Source organism: Gastrolobium bilobum, unplaced genomic scaffold (assembly GCF_033153095.1).
Source record: "Gastrolobium bilobum isolate Gb01-03AN ecotype WA unplaced genomic scaffold, APGP_CSIRO_Gbil_v1 utg10696, whole genome shotgun sequence".
NCBI classification, from domain to species: Eukaryota; Viridiplantae; Streptophyta; class Magnoliopsida; order Fabales; family Fabaceae; genus Gastrolobium; species Gastrolobium bilobum.
In genome coordinates this window covers 578,852-600,936 of record NW_026899284.1, presented here as the reverse complement: position 1 = coordinate 600,936, position 22,085 = coordinate 578,852, and the positions used below count along the sequence as shown (strand labels likewise).

At 32.8% G+C, this 22,085-nt stretch overlaps 2 protein-coding genes across 5 annotated transcripts; both read right to left on the bottom strand.

The window, feature by feature from the left end:
* Positions 1 to 590: 590 nt before the first annotated feature.
* Positions 591 to 8,690, bottom strand: LOC133289176 (CSC1-like protein At1g32090). 4 transcript variants are annotated; one of them, XM_061487047.1, is made up of 11 exons: positions 8,377 to 8,690; positions 7,208 to 7,360; positions 6,281 to 6,420; positions 4,822 to 4,919; positions 4,524 to 4,643; positions 4,346 to 4,426; positions 3,835 to 4,175; positions 2,839 to 3,084; positions 1,692 to 2,016; positions 1,143 to 1,376; positions 591 to 949 (listed from the first exon to the last, which is right to left on the bottom strand). In XM_061487047.1, the coding sequence occupies exons 1-11, from the start codon at positions 8,688 to 8,690 to the stop codon at positions 629 to 631; spliced, it is 2,373 nt and encodes a 790-aa protein (XP_061343031.1). In that variant the 3' UTR covers positions 591 to 628. The 4 variants fall into 4 exon arrangements, with proteins under 4 accessions (XP_061343031.1, XP_061343033.1, XP_061343032.1 ...); XM_061487049.1 differs by having other exon boundaries at positions 1,143 to 1,352; positions 1,686 to 2,016; positions 4,530 to 4,643; XM_061487048.1 differs by having other exon boundaries at positions 4,530 to 4,643.
* Positions 8,691 to 16,349: 7,659 nt separating this feature from the next.
* Positions 16,350 to 19,697, bottom strand: LOC133289186 (phosphoribulokinase, chloroplastic). The gene is made up of 5 exons (XM_061487063.1): positions 18,979 to 19,697; positions 17,950 to 18,034; positions 17,757 to 17,841; positions 17,410 to 17,654; positions 16,350 to 16,846 (listed from the first exon to the last, which is right to left on the bottom strand). The coding sequence occupies exons 1-5, from the start codon at positions 19,542 to 19,544 to the stop codon at positions 16,595 to 16,597; spliced, it is 1,233 nt and encodes a 410-aa protein (XP_061343047.1). The 5' UTR covers positions 19,545 to 19,697; the 3' UTR covers positions 16,350 to 16,594.
* Positions 19,698 to 22,085: the final 2,388 nt, after the last annotated feature.

The window sequence follows — 22,085 nt, the reverse complement described above, 5'->3', positions numbered from 1 at the left end:
TTGACTTATTAGATGAAAAAAATATAAAGATCTGTTTATTTTTTATTCGTACTTATACTATTTAAATAATCAAATAAAGTATACTTTTTTTTTGCTATCCCATATTTTTTAAACAAATCAAATTAATTTCTAAGTTCAGACATCACTACACGCTAGGCTCCATATTACTAATCTCAACTCTAAATCTTACTCAGGTAAAATAATGGAGAAAAATGAAAATAAAAAATAATGTTGGTTTCAGTCTGCCAATGTTCCTAAAATGTTGACGAAGATTTTTTTTTTCATGAATTAATATAAAAATAATTTAATTAGCGAAATTATTTCCTTTTTTTTCACATTGCATTATTCTATATCTAAAATGTATGAATCCCATCTGAGAATTGAATTACTCGCATTAATAGCAACACTCAAGGCAAATCACCCAATTAATTTGGCAAATAAATAATAATTTGAGCAGCTTTATTGAAACCCTGCCTACTTTAGCCATCACATATTTAAATTAAACCACAGCTATTACATTTAAGAAAAAGATAATTTACATTTGCAATGGATAAAAAGCCAGGTCAATAAAAACACTAAACTTTCTGTAAGGGGGTCTCAAGCAACTTGTTAATTGATATGCACTAGTTCAAGGTTCACCTTGATACTGATGGACATAATGGGAAGGGGTGGAAGAATGGTAGTAATAACCAGGTGGTGACGTTGGATACTCACTATATTGAGGTGGTGAAGGTTGATGCACATGATGGGGTGGGGAGGGGGAACTAGGTTCACTTATTGAAGGACTAGCTATATGATGAGTTTGGTGTTTATCTACTCTAACTTCAACCAACTCCTCTTCTACCTCAAATGACTGGAATATTGGATGCAAGTAAGCATCTGCCAAATATGCCTTTATGTTCAGGTCTGGTTCTGTGTCTTTCTCCAATAAATCCTTTGCCATTGCTTCCTGAATAGATTTATATATATGGAAGACAAATCAGTTTCCAATACAAGTATCAAATATGAACAATCATATAATATGTAGTCACCTCCAAAGAAAAATATTTAGAGAATTATACACTACACCAAAGGTTTAGTACCCCTTTTCAGTTGGAAATTTGTAATATTGGTGTATATTCATTCTATAGTGGATATCATACCTCAAGTGGGTACTTCCTAAATGCTGGCTCAAAACGACTCTGGCAGTACTTGTGGAATGCAAATGTGAAGATTGGTAAGATAACAAGCAAAGGTGTAGAATTAGCTGCCTTTTTGGTGCTAAGCAGACCCAACAGAAGAAGCTGAGATAGTAGTAAGCTTGCTATAATGCGGCTGTGAACATGTGGCCAAAATGCTGCAGCACTTTCATACTGTTGATTGTAGACATTAATTATCTGCATAATTAAACATCATAGAAGATTATATTCAGACTACACCATAAGACCACACTTGTGTCATTGCATTTTTAAACAAAATGTTATAACTTATAAGGTTGTGAACCTTCATACAAATTATTATCTCGCATGCAGCATACCCTAAGCCTAATTTCTCCATAACCCAATCCATGTTCACCCTTATAGAAAACCACAAGGTGCTTTGTGTTTGAAAATTCCAAAATCTTAGAAATCTTCAAGTTCAAGCTAGCTTGTGCATAAGCCCTACTTAGCAAAAAAGGCATGTTTTGAGATCATACTAGTGGAGACACTGACCTGATGACGGTAAACCAAATATGCAAAGGCAAAGAAGACTACTATGAAGGGAAGAAGGATTGGAGTCACCACAGCATACACAATTCCAAGAAGGAAATATAGTTGAAGACTTGGAATAGTCTCTGGAAAGTCCACACTCCCAGGGTCCATGGCCTTTCCTCTATCTCTCTCAGTTTTAACTAAGAACATGTTCTTGAGATGATATATAACCAATGGCTTTAATCTGAGAATCTCACCAGCAATTCCAGCCCAGCCATCAACCATTATGTATGTCATAAAGAAGGTAGCCTTCATTGGAATGGAAACTCCAATTGTTCTAGGAATCCTATAATCAATAATAAAATTCATAAGGATCATTCACGCAGAGAGCATATGTATAACTTACTTATTAAAGAGAGAGAAAAAAAATCCCTGAGTCAATGAAAAAGAGCAAAACAAAAAATTAAATACGGTGTAAAATTCAATAACGTTGCAAAAGGTTATAGTATTTATTGACATTGAATATAAGAAATTGCAAGGTCGATACAAGAATAGAGCAAATCTAACGGCATAATTATTGTGCATATGATTGCTTGTCTAGATACAATTAAATAGCTAGCCGGTCATTGCTTTACTTAAGAACTGCTTTATTCAAGACTGGCTGCCAGATCAAGTATCAAAACGACTTAACATTTTTCGGTCATTATACGGAGGTGGATCTCTCAAGTGGTTGATTCTTGATTGGTTGAATCAATTTTTTACAGCACCAAATGAATGTTAAATTATTTTTATTTATACACTAACACAAAGTTCATAGTATATCTGAGGGTGAAAATGCAACCTCTAGAGAGGTTCACCACTCCATAGAATTACCTTAACATTTTGCTTGTCCTACTCTCCATCATACTTAGACGTGCAAATTTCCATCTTTGTTTCCCATTTTCTTTATTCTTTTTTATTTTTCAAATGGACTTTCTGTGTGTTTCTTATTTTGGATGGACTGTAATTAAGCAATATACATGGTCTTCTGGATTTCAAAACACTACAGGAAAAGCAATCGAAAAAGCAAGCATGCCAAATACCCATTGAAAAGTTGTAAAATCTAGTATCAACATTTCCAAAGTGGGTGATCAGATATACTCAAGTAACAAATGTAAAGAAGACATACTGTGTAGGTGACTGATGAAGGAAAGCATGCAGTTGCTCAAACGCAGTCCCCGTCACTATGCTTCCCAAGAAAACATTCACCAACATAAAGTAATAATATTTTGCTGCTGTCTTACGCTCAAGGGTTGACAAGGCAATATATCCCTCAATTTTTGACATGATCATCAGAACCGCGGGTAGAATATACAAAAATATTTTAAGGGCCAAACCAGGAAGAAAACCTTGTAGAAAGGACTTGATGAATTTCCTGCCAAAAGCCATAAAACCTTTCTGAGGTTAACAATAAGACTTGTAGGACATGAATCACGATCTAGAATCTAAAAGTACGAAGCAGGTTATCAAGTAGTCAACTCCAAGCATGAATACAATTTCATTAAGTCAATAACTACATCCAATCCTAAACTGAACCTCGCTTAAACATTTATACAATTGAATGTTAAGTCCATCTGAAACCTACCTGTGTATTAGGTGCCTTGTGGAAAATAAAGGAGGCAAAATAGGATTTTGAGTTATATGGATAAAAGTTAGAAACAAATAAATATTCCAATCATTTCATTTTTAAGTAGCAAATCTGGGCCAGTAATGTATATAATATATTTTACAACTGAAAATTCATCAAAGCAGAAAAGAAAACAAATATATAACGATTTAATGAGAAAAAATGAAGGAAATAGTGTACCACAAAGATCGATCAATTAATAAAACAAACTAAGCTAGAGTAACTTGTTTACTAATGGATAAAATATAAGCAAAGAAAAAGAATATCTGTTTAGCCCTAAGGTAAAATAGTCAATTTCAATGGCCTTCAAGGCATGTGTACTGCATTACACCAAGAGTTCTGACTAATTTCAAAAGCAAAGACTAACAAATCGAGATTGAGCATTATCCTACCAAAGAAGTTAAGACAGTGAAAGATGAAATTCGAGAATCATATACCTCAACTTCTAGAGTAATTAACTTCTCTATCGTATTTTCAAAAACATTTAAGTTCACTTACAATTCTATTACTGGTCTGAGGAAAGGAGCAACTCTTTCAAGACCCTCCAAATTTGCAAGGGATTGCACAAAAGCAATGGGAATCATGTAGCAGAATACCAAGGTAAACACTGACAATGATATTATAAGTTTTCGGATGCTTAAAGAAACAAATGGAATTGCCAGGTTCCGCCAATACACATCCCGTGGCTCTGGAGCCCAATCAGTCAGCCAGAGAGTAGGATTTTTGCTTTGTTGGGTTTGTGCACAAACAGATGCTCCCCAACGAGAATTGAATGAAAGAAAAGCAACTGGCAAAATAGATTTCGGATCTGTTATAATTCTCTGGCGCTCCAATGTCATCTGCATGAGATATGCAGCATAGCTATATCAAAGTACTTCGATAGAAATAAGGGAAGTCCACATATTAGCATACGGACATGGAAAATTACCTTACAAAAATTTAAAAACGATAAAGGAAATAACAAGAAAGAGTTAACATATTGCAGAAAGGAGAAACAATAATGACTAACCATTTTATCAAGTTCCTTAATTAGTTGTTTGTAGTACTCAATAGCATCAACTTTCCCACCGCAAAGCCCCAAAAGTCCAGTCTAAAAATGAGAAGAGATAACAATGTCAGATCCAGGGTGCCAACAGATTATCATTAAGTCACATACTTTACTGCTTGCATTCAGAGCAAGTACATACCTTGACAGTTGGCCTCTTGTCAGGATTCCTCTCAAACTTAAGCTGGTAATAGTCCAACCAATTTTGGAGTCTATCTCTTCTTCTCACGAATTTAGCAAATCTGTTTGCATTGTATACCGCCTGAGAAATGAATGGACAACAATATCAATATAATATAATGCAAATAAATAGTATGCTAAATTAAAATACATTAACATTGACACCATGCATAAATATTATACTTCCATTCAAATTATTTCTTGAATAGTTTATCTTTAATAAAACTTCCCCAATCAAGAATATAATTAAAATTTATTACCTGGTGTCCAATATAATGATCTGGGTGGTTTGTTTGAAAGAAGCTATCCACAGTTTGTGATACTGAGTGACCAGAAATATGAGGAATATTCCTGACAACTACCTGCAACAAGCATGTAAACCCTGAAGATTTGAAAAGATGGTTCAAAGAGGGGGTAAATCAGCATTAATAGGAGGGACAATCCAAGATGAAAAGTAGTCTAAAATCATTACGTCTTTGCTATAAGAGTTTAATATACGTCTAAGACAAACATTTAAGCATCACTCCCACTGCCACATCTTACATCTCCCTTGGAGTTCCAAGGCCACTTTATTCAAGTACCAAGAACAGGATTCAAAGCTAGAGAGAAAGAAACTGAATATTGACTCCTTGTAAAGAAGTAAATACTAAAGCACCATAGCCAAATAAAACAGCAGTATTCGGGTAAAGAATTAGGGAAGTACAGATTCAAATTTTGCTTTTCCAAATATTTTTCTCACCGAAAAGCCATGATACATTATTTCATTATACAATAATCATGAAAAAGCATCATGGGTGGAAAACTACCTAAATAGATAGAGGGCATCAACATTGAACCAGTAAATATCAAATCAAACAACATACAAATAGTGAGGGAAAAAAAAAAAACGAGTTACATTCATATGCAGCAGATAGTCAAAAACTCCTGTTGGAATTCATTGCATTTGCATAGACCAAATCATGTAAAGTAATTAGGACATTTGCGATCTATATAATTACTACTTTCTTGTCTATATAATATAGCCTCCACTGTAATATGTCTCTCTTTTCATCTTTCCTTAACATGATATTTAGAGCTTGAAGAGAAGCAACCCTAAGTTTTCCATCAGTCTCTGCATTCCTTGGCAACCTGTGTCTTTGGGCCTACTTGTTTTCTTAACAATCTCAATTTTGGACTTATAAGCTTTCGGCTCGGTCACTCAAGTGCAGCTTCCTTGGTTACACTTGGTATCCACAATGTTATCGTTGTAACTCTCTTACTCTCTGCTGATATCTGATCTTAAGTAATGTTATCTTTATCTCATCCTAGATGAAAAACAAGCTGGTTGATGAAATGTGAGCCCTTCAAAGCAGTGGTACTTGGGATCTCATTCTTCTTCCTCCCGGAATGTCTGTTGAGGATTCCCGGTGGATCTTTACTGGTAAGGTTGGCCATGATGATCAACTTGATCATCTTAAGGCTCGTCCAAAGGGTATTATTATACACACGTCTTAGCTTGGACTATGGTGATACCTTTTACACCCCATTATTTGTTTACAAACTCATGAAAAATAAACTAATCAAAAGAAAAATTCAAGCCTTACCATAATACACACTTACTCTAAAACATACACCTCACTGATTGAGAAAATGGTGAGGAGCTCCAAGAGATACATTCTTGCAAATATTAACATTCTAAATTTTATCCTGCTTTATTAAAAATGAATTAAAATTTTCAACTGACCGTGAATTGGTCCACACGCCTGCGTTGTGAGGCCAAGAAAAGCAATCTCATTGATGCTATATTATCATATTCCTTGTAAAGCAGAAAACAAGTCCATATTGTGAACAGGTATTCCAATGCTATGTGAACAAAAAATCTGAAATTTTCAATTACAGCAGTTAGACAAGTAAGAGAGCTGGTAACACAAACAGACTATCGTGAAGATGTAACCTGCATTGTAATAGACATAAAAGATAAATATGACAGGATTTAACCAGAACAAGAGAGATATAGAGAAAGATATATACATACATATGAATAGAAAACATGGTAAACAGTAGATAACTAGATACTATAGATACCAAGGATTGGATGAGTTTTTTATTAAAACCTCAGGTGCCATGACATTAGCATGCCATATGATTAAAGGTGAACTCCTTGAAGGAACAAAATTAATGTAATTAGTTACATATGTCGAAAGTCTTTTTTGAAACTGAGATCATAGAATCTCAGTATGAGAAATTGCTTGGTACAATAAGTTGTAGGATACTATGTTTGATTGACATCCCATGTTTTCTGGGAGATATACATAAAAACTTCCCTAGATGTATAATCAGACAACATAAAATTGGTAATTATCTTCAGAACTTGTTTTAGTATAATTTTTGAAATTTCACTTTCACAAATCATTGTTGTACTTAGCCCTCCTCTACTTTACTGTCACCCCAATTATCCTGAGACAATGGAAGATATGCTTCAATAACATTTTTCCTAATTAGGTTCTAAGCCATGAGTGACATGAGTAGTTCATGTTCATGCCAAGAAAAGGAAGCACCAACTTGAACCTCAAAGGAGGCATTAGTTCAAAAAAAGAATGCGCTTAATTATTTATTTGTATTTTATATCTTATTTTGTTTTAGAGTTAGAAGAAAACATAACCGTACCTTAGAGATTTAGGTGGAACATTTGATATTGAGAGTTTATCAATATTACTCACTACCAATTCTCTTCTTAGGAAAGATAATGTCGCACTTGATACATTGACTGGAATAAGAATGAGGAGTGCCACAATTGTCACTGGAACAAAAATCTTTAAGCTGAAGGATAAGAGAGAAAAACTAGTCAGAATGCTCACAACACAGTAAAATAGTTTCAATATTAACGTTAAATTGGAAAATAAGAAGCTTCTCTTTATTTTCATGATCTCAAATGCATATATAAGCACAAATAGTAGCATCTGCAGGTAAAATCATGTCACGTGCAAGTTCAAATGATGGTATTAATATTTAAGGACTGTATAAGTATGATTGACAGAAAAGATGCCGCCTTCACACGTAACACAAAATAATTCACATTAGAGAACAGAAATAGAGGGAGCTTGAAGGAAAAGCGTAAAACGTAGCAACATGAACACATCCCAAAGTTGAAGCTTCCACGGAAGGGTTTGAAAAAAAGCTGGCATTAGCAAAAAGAAAGTTGAAAACCACACGGCATGACTCTCTGGAATTCTCTGATAATCAAAAGCATACAACCACTAAATGCTTAATATTTTGAGAAGGATAAACAGATAGTGTTCCTGAACAATTTTCCAAACATGATCACCGCATAACAATGCATCACATCAATTACACAACAAACAAAATCACGATTCCCGGAAACACAATTCTCTTTCGAGGTCGTTTGGTAGACTAGAATATTTTTTTTGTCCGAAAATCTCGATTTTTAAAAATATAATCAAGATTTTCAAAAATATAATTTTTAAGTTCAGTTTAAGATAATATTTAAAAATTAAAAGTTTAGAAAAATTCGGGTTTGCCGGAATCCTGAAGATTACCGCGCCCCCTTCTAGTCAGGAGAATAGAGGGAGAGGGAGAGAGAGAGACTAGACAATGTACTAAAAATGAAATTTTTTTATTATAAAAATAAAAACAACAAAAAAGAATTGGTAATTTTTCACAACCCATTATGAATTGTGTTGAAAGCAGAAGGTGCTAGTAGGGGGGGCAAAAAAAAAACAACAACAACAACAACAATAGAGCCATACAGAGAGAGAATTTAGAAGAAAAATTGAAACTTTATGCAAAGAAGAATGCAAGGGCTAAAAGGAAAATACCCCAGAGTATAGATTCTCAGGAAAACAGCAGAGTCAAGACCAGCATGGCTAATAATCTCAGCTTCACTCATTCTCAGAGCCTGGGGCATCCAGTTCAGGAAGGTAAGGTAAGTCTTGAAATTGAGGTTCACAAATTTTCCCACAAAATTCCGAGAGTTCCTCGGGCTGCTTCTTCCACCACTGATATACCACTTGGGAAAGTAGACCCTATCATTGATGGGTTGGATTCTGAGCAGAGCAAACGCCAGCAAGAAAGCAAAGGCAGTGAGTATGTTGATGACAGCAGAGACACCAATGTCTGCAAGGGTCGCCATTGCAGAAAACCAGAACAGAAGGAAGCAGAGAGAGAGAGAGAAGATGTGCTGAGGAAGAAAATAAGGACGGTAATAGAGGATGCAGGAGTCAAGAGTAACTGATTCTCGGTAACTCCAATTCTTTATTGCAGGAAAAAAAACAAAGTGGATTCTTTGCTGTTGTTTGGACTTTACTGAACATAAAGTAATGAACTTTATTAAAAAATTGGACTTGGGTGTTGTTTGATTATGATGAGTTAGAGAGCACTAGCAACTAGTAAGTAGGGGAAAGAAGGGGTGTTTGCATGTGCTAATGGGAAAGGATTTTGGAGACGGGAGAGAAAAGGTGGCATTGTTGGTGGCCATGTTGATGACAATATGATATATCCTGTTTTGGGATTCATGTGTAGTCTACTGTTGTTTGTTTTTTGCTGATGCTGTTACTTCACGTTGTAGTCTATTTTTTTGTTTTGGGATTTGGATTCTTTTATGTGAATAAATGATGATGTTATTTGATCACAATCATAAATCATTCATTTAAAAATTATATATTTTTTTCTCTTTTACTTTTAGGTCATCATCAATGAATGTCATATTATTTGATTACAATCTTTCAAATCCATTTTTTGTTTTTGTGATTTTCTTTGTCCATGTTAATCAATCATTATGTCACGCATCAAATAAATTGAAAAGCATACGGTAGAATCTTAATTAAAGGGATTTATCTTTTTGGTTACATTTATTCCAAACGGCAAGAAAGTTTGCTGTAATGATGTAAATCGCTATGTTTCCGGCAATATATCCGCTGACGTCAATCCGAATGCATAAATAATTTATATCCCCACAACCCACTAAGCTGGCCTAATATTATATAAATAAATAAGGGAAAAGTGTCTATACTTTTAAATTACACAACTTACATCTTTTTACTCTGACAAAGAGGTGGGACCCACAACTTTATTTTTTTTTGTCAACTCTCTCTCCTCCTTTATCTATCTCTTTCTCTCTCTTAAAATAACACAACTTTACATCCTTCAAAATTATACACACTTTTCCCAATAAATAATGTTTCCAAATATAATAATTTTTTACCTTTTATATGCTTATTTTAATGAGAATAAAATTAATGTTTTGTAAATAATATTGTGAGCAATAAATGAGATATTTTATTTTGTATAATTATATGTTTAGGGATACTGGAGAGTCGTGACTCGTGACAGTGACACCGTGATTGGCGATGACCATTCGCAACTCATTTAATTAGCTATAAATGGCAACCCTTAAAGCGACAACTATAATTGTAGCATATAATATTAAAAAAATAGGGATGAGTTATTATTATTTATTAGGTTTGGACGGCTCCAAGAATATAACATAAGTTTGGAATATTGGACTGTGGAGTTGTTTTGACCTTTGATTTGGGGAATCTTAAAACCGTGTGAAAATGAATGTGATACTTGCATCTTAATTTATAAATTATAGAGAGGCTTTTGGAAGTCTCTATTATATAAGTTGGTAATATTTGATTAGTTTTGGTATACCCTGAATATTTGTACAAATTGTGTTCGACATATTATATATTTGTATGCATGAAAAGAAACAAAAGAGAAGAGAAGAAACAAAAGAGAGTTTAAAGGAAATGGGGAAGAGGGTATGGTGATACAGCGGGTAATGTGGTGGAACGAAAGAGATGGTATTCCACCCGTGACACCATTGCCAGATGGGTCTTATTCTTCCTTTTTGTCGTATGTACACTCAGTAATAGAGTCAGAAAATTTTATTTATGTGTGCACACTTAAGGCGGGGGTTCGGGGAAAGCGCCTTTGAAGATTTTTTTAAAGGAAATTTTAAATGTATAGGGTTTAAGATTTAAGCTTTTAATTATAGGAGTTGGTTGGGTTGAGCCCATGTTAGTTAAAATCCCGATTTAAATTTGTGTTTTTACGATTTTTTTAATCAAAACGATTTTATCAAAATTCTAAACACTTTTACGATTTTTTATCATATTAGAATTTTACGTTTTATGATTTTTTATCCTCTTTATGATTTTAGGTAAGATCTCAATTTTAACTACTGTAATTGGACTTATATTTACTTTTTTCTTTTCAATCTTCTTAAAAAAAAAAAAAATTACATTACCTAAATCATCCACCTTTTAAAAAGCAGAGTGCAGACACATGCAACACCGTAAGTTCGCCTCTATGTACACTGTACTATGCAGTATATACAAGTTTGCTAGACTAAGGGAAAACGACAACTTCAAATACAAAGAAAGAAATTTTTTGGCCACTTTCTCTAGCCTTTTGCTTAACGGGGGTGTTTTACTGTTTACTGTTAAGGGTGTGCTTGCACGATACCTAAAAGTTGAAGTGATTCTTGAAGTGGATTTTTTTTTTTATTATTATGGAATAAATGTCAACAAAAAATAACGCTATGTGATTTTATCCATAGGACGGATTATCACCTAAAAGTTTATTATTCTTACAATTAATTTAAGGGTTTGTTTTTTCTGATGTTATTTTAGATAACTTTATCTAATGTTCATCAAAACGACATCGTTTTGGAATGGAAAGGTATTTTTGTAATTTTAATTTATTTCAGGATTATAATAGTCTTTATCACTCTAATTTTTTAATTTTTCAACCCAAAAGAACGTCGTTTCGATGAACATTAGATAAAGTTATCTAAAGTAACATCGAAAACTTTTTTCCCTTAATTTAATCACCATTAATTTTTTCTGAATTAATAATTAATTAATAAATATGACCCAATAATAAATATTGTTAATTTCCAATAAATTATACCGTTAGATATCACATATTTTTTGTGCAAAGACAAATCGCGATTAATAATTTTAAACTAATTTTAAACTTCCAAAAACTCTTAAAAATCGTTAAAAAATCTACTATTTTTAAGACAGATTAAATTAAAATCTTGCTGGGTTGTTGTTTCTGGGTTATTTTATGATGAAAATCGCTCAAAAATCTACTCTCTCTTTTTTTAATTTTGATTTCAAGCGTGTCGACCAAGCCAAAGAAAGAAGAAGACACTACAATAGAAAAATATCAAGAAATCTTAAGGACTAGGGTGAGATTGTAAGAAAGACATCATATTTATATTTCTCACTAAAAAATCTCCCAAAACTCACACCAATAGAAAATCCATTAAAATCATCATATTTTTGAATACTATAAGATTATTTGTCCTTTATTTAAAATCCTGATTTAATACCAACGGATTTGGACAAGCTCTAAAATAATCTTTTAAAATCTTAATCGAATATCACGCGATTTTTTCTCAATCCTTTAAAATACTAGTTGAATACCAATGGATTTTTTTCTAAAAATAATCTATTAAATTTATTTGAAATCCCAATTCAATACCCTTCACCCTATTTCACCATATATATAGGGTTTTATAAGAGTTATGTTGTAGGAAAAATAATTGTGTAATGTTATAGAGATTCGTTTTGTGTGCCTTAGTTTTTTTTTTTTGCTTTAAAAAGTGTGGGCCCCACAAAATGTTGTGTGTGTATGAAAGTTTTATAAGAGTTATGTTGTAGGAAAAGTGATTGCGTAATGTTATAGAGATTCGTTTTGCGTGCCGTAGTTTTTTCTTTTTATTTTTTCTTCAAAAAGTGTTGGCCCACAAAATGTTGTGTGTAGGAAAGTTTGTTGTGTCATGTTAAATTACAAATGCAAACCCATATATATATATATATATATATATATATATATATATATATATATATACTTTGCAAAAGCTGGAGGTGAGATAAGGATGTTGATGGGTTGAGTCGATTCCCCACGCGCCCCTGACTAACTCATAGGAATTCAAGCTAATAATTGAAATAATCTCATCTGTGACGCTATATAATCATCAAAATGCCCAACCCAAAAGGATATTTTTAAACACCAATTAATTTATCGAGGCTTATCCATAGTTGGAAAAAATCTTCCATGCTACAGATGTATGATACATCTGTCCAAAATGAGAATTTTTTTTGGGAACTTACATTGGAATAGAAATAGAAAAAAGGAGTATAATGAAATTTTTAATTCCAAAAATGGAAAAAGGAGTACCCAACAGGTTGCTTCGGCACTCAAGTTTTGCTCCCATAGTTGAGCTCCGTAAATACAAGTCTTAATTTTATTGAGAAAGGTGTTGCAGTTCTCAGTTCTAAATACTAATGCAGCTCTAGCATTTGAAATCTTCAATTAAAATGTAAAATATCCACTTTGGGCCAAAACTTCTGCAATAGAAGAAAAAAAAATCACTGAGTTTACACCAAACACTGAAGCATGTAACACAGAGAAAACAGATCACGCATTAATCTATTTCTCTAATTATCAATGACTAGACTGTACACAAAATTATTTATATTGATTGAATGTTAGTTTTCAATTCTTCTTTGCTAAATATGCATTTAATACGTTTCCCCAAACTTCTATTTTTTTTGGATGATATCTTATTTTTTAGGCTAATTTGTAAATTGCGCCAAATTTGACAAGTGGCTCTATATGATTTTTGATATAGCAATTAACCCAGTGTGAAAAATAACTATATGATTTCAATTTTAACTTTCAACATATATCATATTGTCCTTTATTGCATACTGTTCTTGATGGCCCAACCGGCTAGCCCAACAAGACAAGCCCAACTCAAAGGAATTAACCCACGTCAATCTTATTAGCTCTTGCATGTCACCTTTGTATCACTGTTCCCGTGCAATAGATTTCGTAACATAAGATACCAGAATATCTTACATTGGGTCGCTATCTTCCTTTGGTAGGCTTCCAGACACCCCAAATAAATATCCTCATTTCACAGCTACTGCTTCAACCATTATTACTAGTGTAACAAGGGTTGCGAAGCACATGACATGTCACTTTTGGCTTTTCCTCGGGAGAGTTGACCTGGCTCACTCTCCTATACAAGCAAGACATCATCACCTTCCATAAATGCTCTCATTATCACCTAATAGAGACATCTTCAACATATATGTTGTTAGTTGTTACCCGCTACACCATAGAGCCATTATAGCCTTTCTCACACACATCCCCCCTCCCAACTCTTATCGTTTTGCACCACACTTGGGACTTCATTGTTTAGGTTGGTCTCTCTTTTTGGGTTGCATATTGGGCATGCATCCCCATAAATGGTACACATACCATATAATTCATGTATTTAATTATCAATACTTTTTGTGGTCAATTAAATAAAAGGGAACAGATCCATTTATCGCCAACAAAGTTTACCACTCTTACTATCAACTTAATCACTGTTAATTTCCTTCAATCTAACAGTTATAATTTATTGGGAATTAACAATATTTATTGGGTCATATTTATTAATTTTCAATAAATTATAACCGTTAGATTAGCAGAAATCAACAATGATTAAATTAGTTGTAAGAATGGTAAACTTTTTGTGGTAAGTATATTCGTCCTCTTCAAAATAACATAAAACAATAGGAAAATTACATGGGAACAAAAACCCCAAACTAATTTTGTTTTACATCAATGAAACAATATCAATTTAAAGAAATATTGAAACTTTCATAATATAAACATTATGTTACATAACAATACATTCACGAAAGAATTGGAAATAATTTTTTGTGTCAATAAATCACTAAAACTTATTTTTCAAAAGCTACAAGGCAATTTAAGGTTTCAATGTATCTATTGAAAATAATTTAAGAAAATTTCTAAACTTTCATATAATAAAACCCAGAAATTTAGATTCGAAATTTTTTTAGAATACTCAATGAAAACATGCATATGATATATAGTTAGAAAACTCTCACCGCATAGAACAAAACCCCCAAAATCTACAAGATCAATTGTAAAAAATTCCAAAAGAAATTTTATCATGCATTTTATTTTTTTGGTAAACCTCATGAATTTTACTTATTAAGAAAATTATATTATGTTTTACTTTTTTGTTAATATCATTGTATTTGTTTGTTATTTTTTTAATGAATCTTATAATTTTGAATGTTTGCTAGAAATTTATATAGTTTTTCAAACTCTTACAAATTCATATTGTCCTTTGAAATCTTATAAATTCTATCAAAATCCTTTAAAATCCAATCTTATGAATTCTTAATCGTAAAAAAAAGTCTTTCAAGTCCCTCTAATTCTAAATAGTATTTTAAAACTTGTAAGATTTTTTATCTAAAAAAAATATTTTAAAATCCTAATTCAATACATCCCTTTAATTTTTCTTTCTTTTTGTTTTTTCGACATGCTTAAGGGATCTAAACTCCTTTTATTCGAAACAACAAAAACATAAACTACTTCGAAAATAATACCTTTTTTGGTAAAAGAAAATAATACTTTTGTAAAAAAGAAACAAATTATTTAATTTGTTCTTAAGAAAAGTGTTCATTTTGTCGCAAAACACTTATGATTAGGGGGTGTTAAAAGGGCAAAGGCCTTTAGCTCGGCTCGTGTAGGCCTAGTTTGTGTGTTTTTGTTATTGGATTCAGACTTAGACTTGTATAAAAGCTTATTTAATAAAAAGGCTTCAGACTCCGTTTTCAAAAGCTCGGCCTTAAAGTCTGTCAGGCTGACCTACTAACTCTCTCTTTTATTTTATATTTTTTATACTAACCAAATTTTCACTTCCATCTCATGCCCAGCCCACTCAAGCCATCAAGCAACCGTTCTTTGTCATTCTCTTCGTCGAAGCCATCTTCAAGCATTTCAGCATCGTTTTCCCTTTCGATTTATGCCATCTCCAAGCATCTCTTGAATGATTTTGTTCTATATTATACTATTTTGATATACATTGAATTTATGAATTTGTACAATTATTAGTGTTGTTGATCGTATATTATTGGATAAATTTTTGTTGTCTTTTTTTTAACAAGCTAAGCCATGCTTTTATTTTTTGTAAGTAAGTCAGACCACAAGCCGATAATTATACTCATAACAAGTTACAAGCTAGGTCAGTCTGACATATTTATATGCAGACTTAACCTTTCAATATCAAAGTCTGGCCTAACTCAGCCCGTGAACATCCCTAGTTATGATGCACGTTTACCACTTACAAAATTTGAGACTAAGATTATCTACATGTCCAGAGTGAGAAGTAAGCTTAGAAAAAGAGCGTGACCTCCTGATCTCACCCCAAAAAATAAAAAATTATAATAGATTTTATATTAATGCTTGATCCCAAAATAAATCTTAAAGTGTTAGGGTTGAGGGTCTTTTTCTTTATCTGTGATCATTGGCCTACCATTCCATTGTTTTTCTTTACTCAATGGAAGGTGGAAACTCATGAGACCTGCAAATGAACAATGAAACTTTTTTGTGTTGGGCCAGCGGAGGGAAATCATTATTTATGGACTAGATGAGCAAGGTATGGCCTAAGATAGTAGACGTATGTATCATTTTACTCTTATATCATATTCACCTAATTCATTCTTAATCGATGTGGCATATGAATTCCACATTTTGAACTTGGGTCTAAATAATATACTACTCTAGAACAGAAACATTTTTCCATGTATTAATAGTTATTTCTGGTGAGTGACAAAGGAATTTAACCTACTAAAGATCATTCCCTTTGATTTTACCCCACATAGAAAAAATTAATTAGAAAAAATATACATATTCATCATGGTTAGTATATTTAATGCTAGCACGGACTATGCATATCACTAGAGAAGGCGATGCCAAATTGTTCCAATCTTGTTTAAAGAGAACTGAATCTCAGCCCTGCTCTTTCTTCTCTGAATTATGAGTTACAAAAGATCGAATAAGTACATACAGAGTGTTTACATCATCATGAACAACAGCCTAACAATTTGACAAAATAACATGAAAGACAGGAATAGTGGAAAACACAAAAGAAGAAAATGATTTTGGAGATTCAATATGGCTGCCATGTCCAATATTTATATATATGGCAGATTCCTAAGCTTTTGCTGCTCCTACTGGACTCCCAGCCCTGCTTGCTACTATCTGTTCATATAAATCTCTTATCTTCAAACCAACTATGGTTTGGAATAGACCTGTTCCATTGTTGCTACCTGGGAAATCAGCATGCTTCAACATTTGTTGAGTAACCTCTCCATAGAACTTTGTAGAGAGGTTGCTTAGGTGGCTCTCAACGTATATTAGTTCATCTAATCTGTCAAATTGCCCATCCATTTCTACAACTGACACCTATTGCACACAAATAAAAAACAAAGCCAAAAAAATGGACACAAGAGTTAAATGATTGGATAAAATGAGAGAAAAACTAATATATGAATACCTCAATATACAACATCTCAAGTAGTGTGTTGCAAAGCTTGTAACTTGAACCCGCTATATGTTTTTCTTTATTTTGAACTTGCCATAATCTATGATGTATTTCAGTTCTGTTAGTTAATAGTATCTAAACGAATTAGTTTCAAACTAGAAAGTTAATTAAGCATTTAATTATATGACAATTTTGACCAACTTATCGTATATTTAATAATTAACTAGACTTAGAAATCATTCTCTTACCATTTTGTCAACTGATAGGGTAGGTTAATAATTAAACACCTAACTTCCTTTGCAATACCAATACTTTAATGTTTTGTGATTCTGTGAACAAGATACGGCTAATTAACTTATAAACATAGATAAATTAACCTGAATTGTGTAGTGTATCAAAAGGGTGTTTTTAATAAAAGGAAAAAAAAAAAATATATTGAAAACAAAGAAGAGATAGAAGCTTGGGAGGGTAGACTATTTGGTACCTCATTTCCAAAGTAACTCTCTGGTCCATAGAAGAATTTGATGCCAGGATAAGAGCATGTAAGCTTCCTTCCACATGGTATCCATGAAATGGTAGAGCCATCATCAAACAAGTAAACTGGGCTAAAGTATTTAACCCCCTCTTTCTGTATCAACCTGACTCTTAAAATCTTCCCCTCATTATCATCTGGAATGAGTTGTGTTGGCAACACTTCTATCACTGCATCTGCATATTGCTTTTGAGGATCTGTGAACATGCATAACAAGTTAACCACTGACACAATTGAGTTTAAAAACAGTATTATTTGAGATGAGTTTTTTTCCATGAATTGGAATCTTAATTGATTACCGATAAAAGCTTCAAAATCAGGCTTCCTTGCTTCAATGCTAGCCTTGATGCTTTCAAGACTATGTCCACGTTCTGCCATGTCTCTCTGAAATATTTGTGGAATAATCATAAGGTCATAGCAAGGGAGAATAATAGGAAACATTTTGAAGTGTACAAAGTTTCTGAACTCTTATTGATCGGGCTTTGTCTTTACCTGAATTTTCCAAGCGAATTTCACCTCATTGCTAATGTCTAAGTAGATGCTAAAGTCCAAGAGTTCTCTGACCCGAGGGTCAAACCTGCATGCAAGGAAGAGTCTCAAACTCACAATCGAATAAGCTTAATAAGAAGCAAAACAATTAAGCCCACAAGGCATAAGATTTTTTTATTTTTTTTGTCCGGTAATAGTGTACCAGAACTTATATATTGTTTGGATCAATTTGATATTATTTCATTTTACTTAATTATGTTAAAAATATTAATTAAAAAGGTTAATAGAAATAGACCTGAATTTGGGTACAGAATCTTGAAGATTAGATCCATATTGGAAAGTAACCCAAAATGATCAGCGCGCACCAAAAATAAAATAAAAATTGTATATAATACTATGAATTATGCCCAACACATTACATAAGTTAAAAGAGAGCAATATTAAAAAAAGAAGAGATTAATCTAAGAATGAGTAGGTTATCATTACTTATTAATCATCTATTTATCTATAAAAGGTTTAGTTACCCAAACTATTTTTCCCCTTCAATGTAAAATCCAAATATTTTATTATCCTAAAGTTCCATAACTATGAAAACGTGTAAGCTAGGAAGATTTTATGCCCCATGAGTTAAAATATCTGTGTTACTATAGAGTGATGATGAAAAGTATGCATGTTTTCACCAAAAAAAATAAAAAAAAAAGTATGCATGTTGGCCCACCAAACATGGGAAGGTAGGAAAGTAGCTACCATATTTTTCAGCCATACAATCAATCAAAGATGGATAAGGTATCAGCTTAACGACCCGTGTCACATTTAATCCTATTCTTCACAACCCCTTGAATGAAAAAATAAAGAGAATTTCAAACAAACATCCCCATCACCTGCCTCCTAAGATCCACTACACAAAACATTAACTAATTAAGTTTCGATTTAATACTAGTAAAACACGAATTGTTAATGATGAATGTTACGTTAGTTTTGTGAACTAGTTCAAGGAGAGAGAGAGATATAGAGAGAAAGAAAGATACTTACATTGGGTGCAAACCTTCAATGACTAAGATTTTGGGAGGTTTAATAAGCTCTGGAGGATCCAAAAGACCAGTGACATGGTTGTAAATGGGTTTTTGAACAGCAATTCCATCTTTAATAGCTTTAACTTGTTCATACATGAGATCAAAATTGTTGGCTCTCGGATCAAGTGCAGTGACTCCCTTCTCTTTTCTACCAGTTCTATCCAATGAATGGTAATCATCCAAACATATCACAGTGGTTGTGTCACTGATGAGAGTGTTTGAATCTGGGTTTCCACCCTTTGGTGGTTCTGCTGCTCCTCCAAACACACTTGTGAGCCTCCTCATGAAAGTACTCTTACCACACCCAGAGTCAGCAGCTAGACCAATCACCACTGTCTGTGAATCACCCGCTGCACATGTTATCACATAAGGGCTGCTAGTGTTACTCCCTCTCTTGCTGCTTCTCTTGCTTGTTGTGTAGAAAAATACTTGTCTTTGGTGAAAACCTACATGTGTTTTTGATGGGGTTGAGATGGAGCAATTTGTGCTTAGAGATTGTGTTGAGTAGACAGTACAAGCTGCCATTCTTTCTCCCTCTCTCTTTCTCTCTCTCTAGCCACAGAAAGAAGTTAAAGATAAATTTTGGAGAAGAAACGAGTTTATGTTGGTTTTTGTTTGAAGATTATGATACGGGACATTCCAAGAAGAAGTTTGGAACACATATAAAATATGAGGTGGAATTAAAACCAAAACAAAGGCAGGTTAGTTAGCAGGAAAAAGAAATGGTGAAAACTAAACTTGAGGTATGTTCTTGTTTTGTATTTCTGTGACTACCCCTGGTTTTGGACAATTTTGGAGGTAATTTTAATGCTAGAAAAGCAGGAATTTGATTAGAATCAATCAGCAATACAGGGGTATAGTTGTCTTTTTATGTACTCTTTTTTTCTTAAAAAAAAAAATAGTAAGGGACAAAGACATCACCAATATATTTTACCTTTATTAATTAAGTGATTAAAAAAGTGGTGGAATTGATGAGGCGATGGCATACGCGATATGAAAACCAACATGGAAGAATGCTGAGTGGTTAACACTTAACACAGCTTGGATATTTATCATGCCAGGTGGCATCACGATGGTGGTTCTTTGAAGATGAGGGATTTAAGGGTGTGGAGTGAAGTAGATTTCATGTGCAGCGTATGCCATCCAATTCAATCTTGGACTCTACCAGTCTTTCTTATATGTTGTGGATTTGCCGCATTTTTTTTTTCCTATCTTTATTTAGATTAATACATATGTGTGAACTTTGAACTCTTGCTAGTGGAACTTAGAAGCCGTATTTGATGAAGGACCACGTTTCTTTAGTCCAACAGTCTCACAAAAAAGATGTGTAGGTTGGTTCGTAAGGTACATCGGCATATGCCTCATAACCACAAACCAGAAGTTTTTCTTCTGTGCACGAACCAAATGGTCAAATACTGTTAATAGTCAACATAACAATATCAACAATAATTTGTCGGATATTTTATCAAAGATAATAATATAGAATAATATTAATAAGTAGCTAAATAATTTCATGTTATTAACAAATTATTAACATATTGGGCTTAAAAATGGTGAGTTAGAAGTTATATTTTTCAATAAAACATTTATACAAAATGAAAAAAAATTCAAAAGAGAAAAAATATATTTTAAATTAAATTTTACAAAGAACAATTTACTTTCAAAAGTGAGTAAGTAAATGAAATTTCTAATTTACCATTATAACATTTAAGGCTATGCAAAATTGTTCATATTTAGTTTTATATAACAATTTATTTTTTGTTATGAATTAGACCAATCCAACACACTTCTTGATAAGATCTAATGTTGATAACTTCGAGAATATTGGAAAAAGCTCTGTTAATTGATATCAAAATCCTCTCCAAATATTTATGTCGTCATTCAATTTTAAGATTAATGTTTAAAACATAAAATGGTCAGGTCAATAAAACAAATAGTTGAAATAAATGAAGAAAAATATATGAACTGAAATGGTATGGAGCACCATTAATATGTAAGTTCTTTCTCTTAAATCTCCATTGTTAATGGCCTTTTAGACTTAAATATTTAATTTATATCATATTTACCCAAATATTTATGCATAACTGTTAGGTAATTTATTCTGCAGTATTATAATAATTTGATGTTCCATTATAGTTGGAGTATACTATATGTATGCTCTTTAGTTCAATTCTTCTACAGCAAAAGGCTTTCGAACTTGTTTTAGTTCAACTAGTTAGTTTATTCTGGTCATTTGTATGCCCATGACTTTCAAAACTTTTTAAAAAAAAAAAAAAAAAAAACAAGAAGAAGAAGAAAGAAAGAAAGAAAGACATTATAGTCTCTTGAAGATAACACTGCGCCGAGAATTGAATGCTGCGGTCCTTTTACAACATTACGAAGCCAATTAGATTTACGCAAAATCAATATAATTATATATTTATAACACTTGGGCGATTTGTTTGGCCACTGGATTCGCACCAAATTAAAATTAGAACTTAGCAATCAATTTTAACTTTTGGATCATTTAAAATACAAAGTTTAGAGTGAATCAAAGTTCTAAAAGCAGCTTTCAATATAACAGAAGTTGCTGTCATTCGCAGCTAGATGATATATTAAATTGGGTCTATTATATAGACCAAGATTTACAATTGGTTACATCAGGAAATCAGCTAAACTTAAGGAACAGAAAGCATAAATCAAGCTAATCTATTTACATCAGGAAATCAGCTAAACTTAAGGAACAGAAAGCATAAATCAAGCTAATCTATTTACATCAGGAAATCAGCTAAAACTAAGGAACAGAAAGCATAAATCAAGCTAATCTATTTTAATATACAAGGTAACAAACCGTGATAGTTACAATCAGGATCCTAACAAATTAATGCTACTCTAATACTCCCCCTCAAGGTGGAGCATGGAGGGAGGAGATGCCCAACTTGGAAGTCAAAAAATCGAATTGTTTGGATCCAAGTGCTTTGGTCATAATATCTGCGGGTTGAGAACTAGTGGGGATATGTTGAGTAGAAATAGTCTTGCTGAGAAGATAGTCCCGAACAAAATGGCAATCTAACTCGATATGCTTGG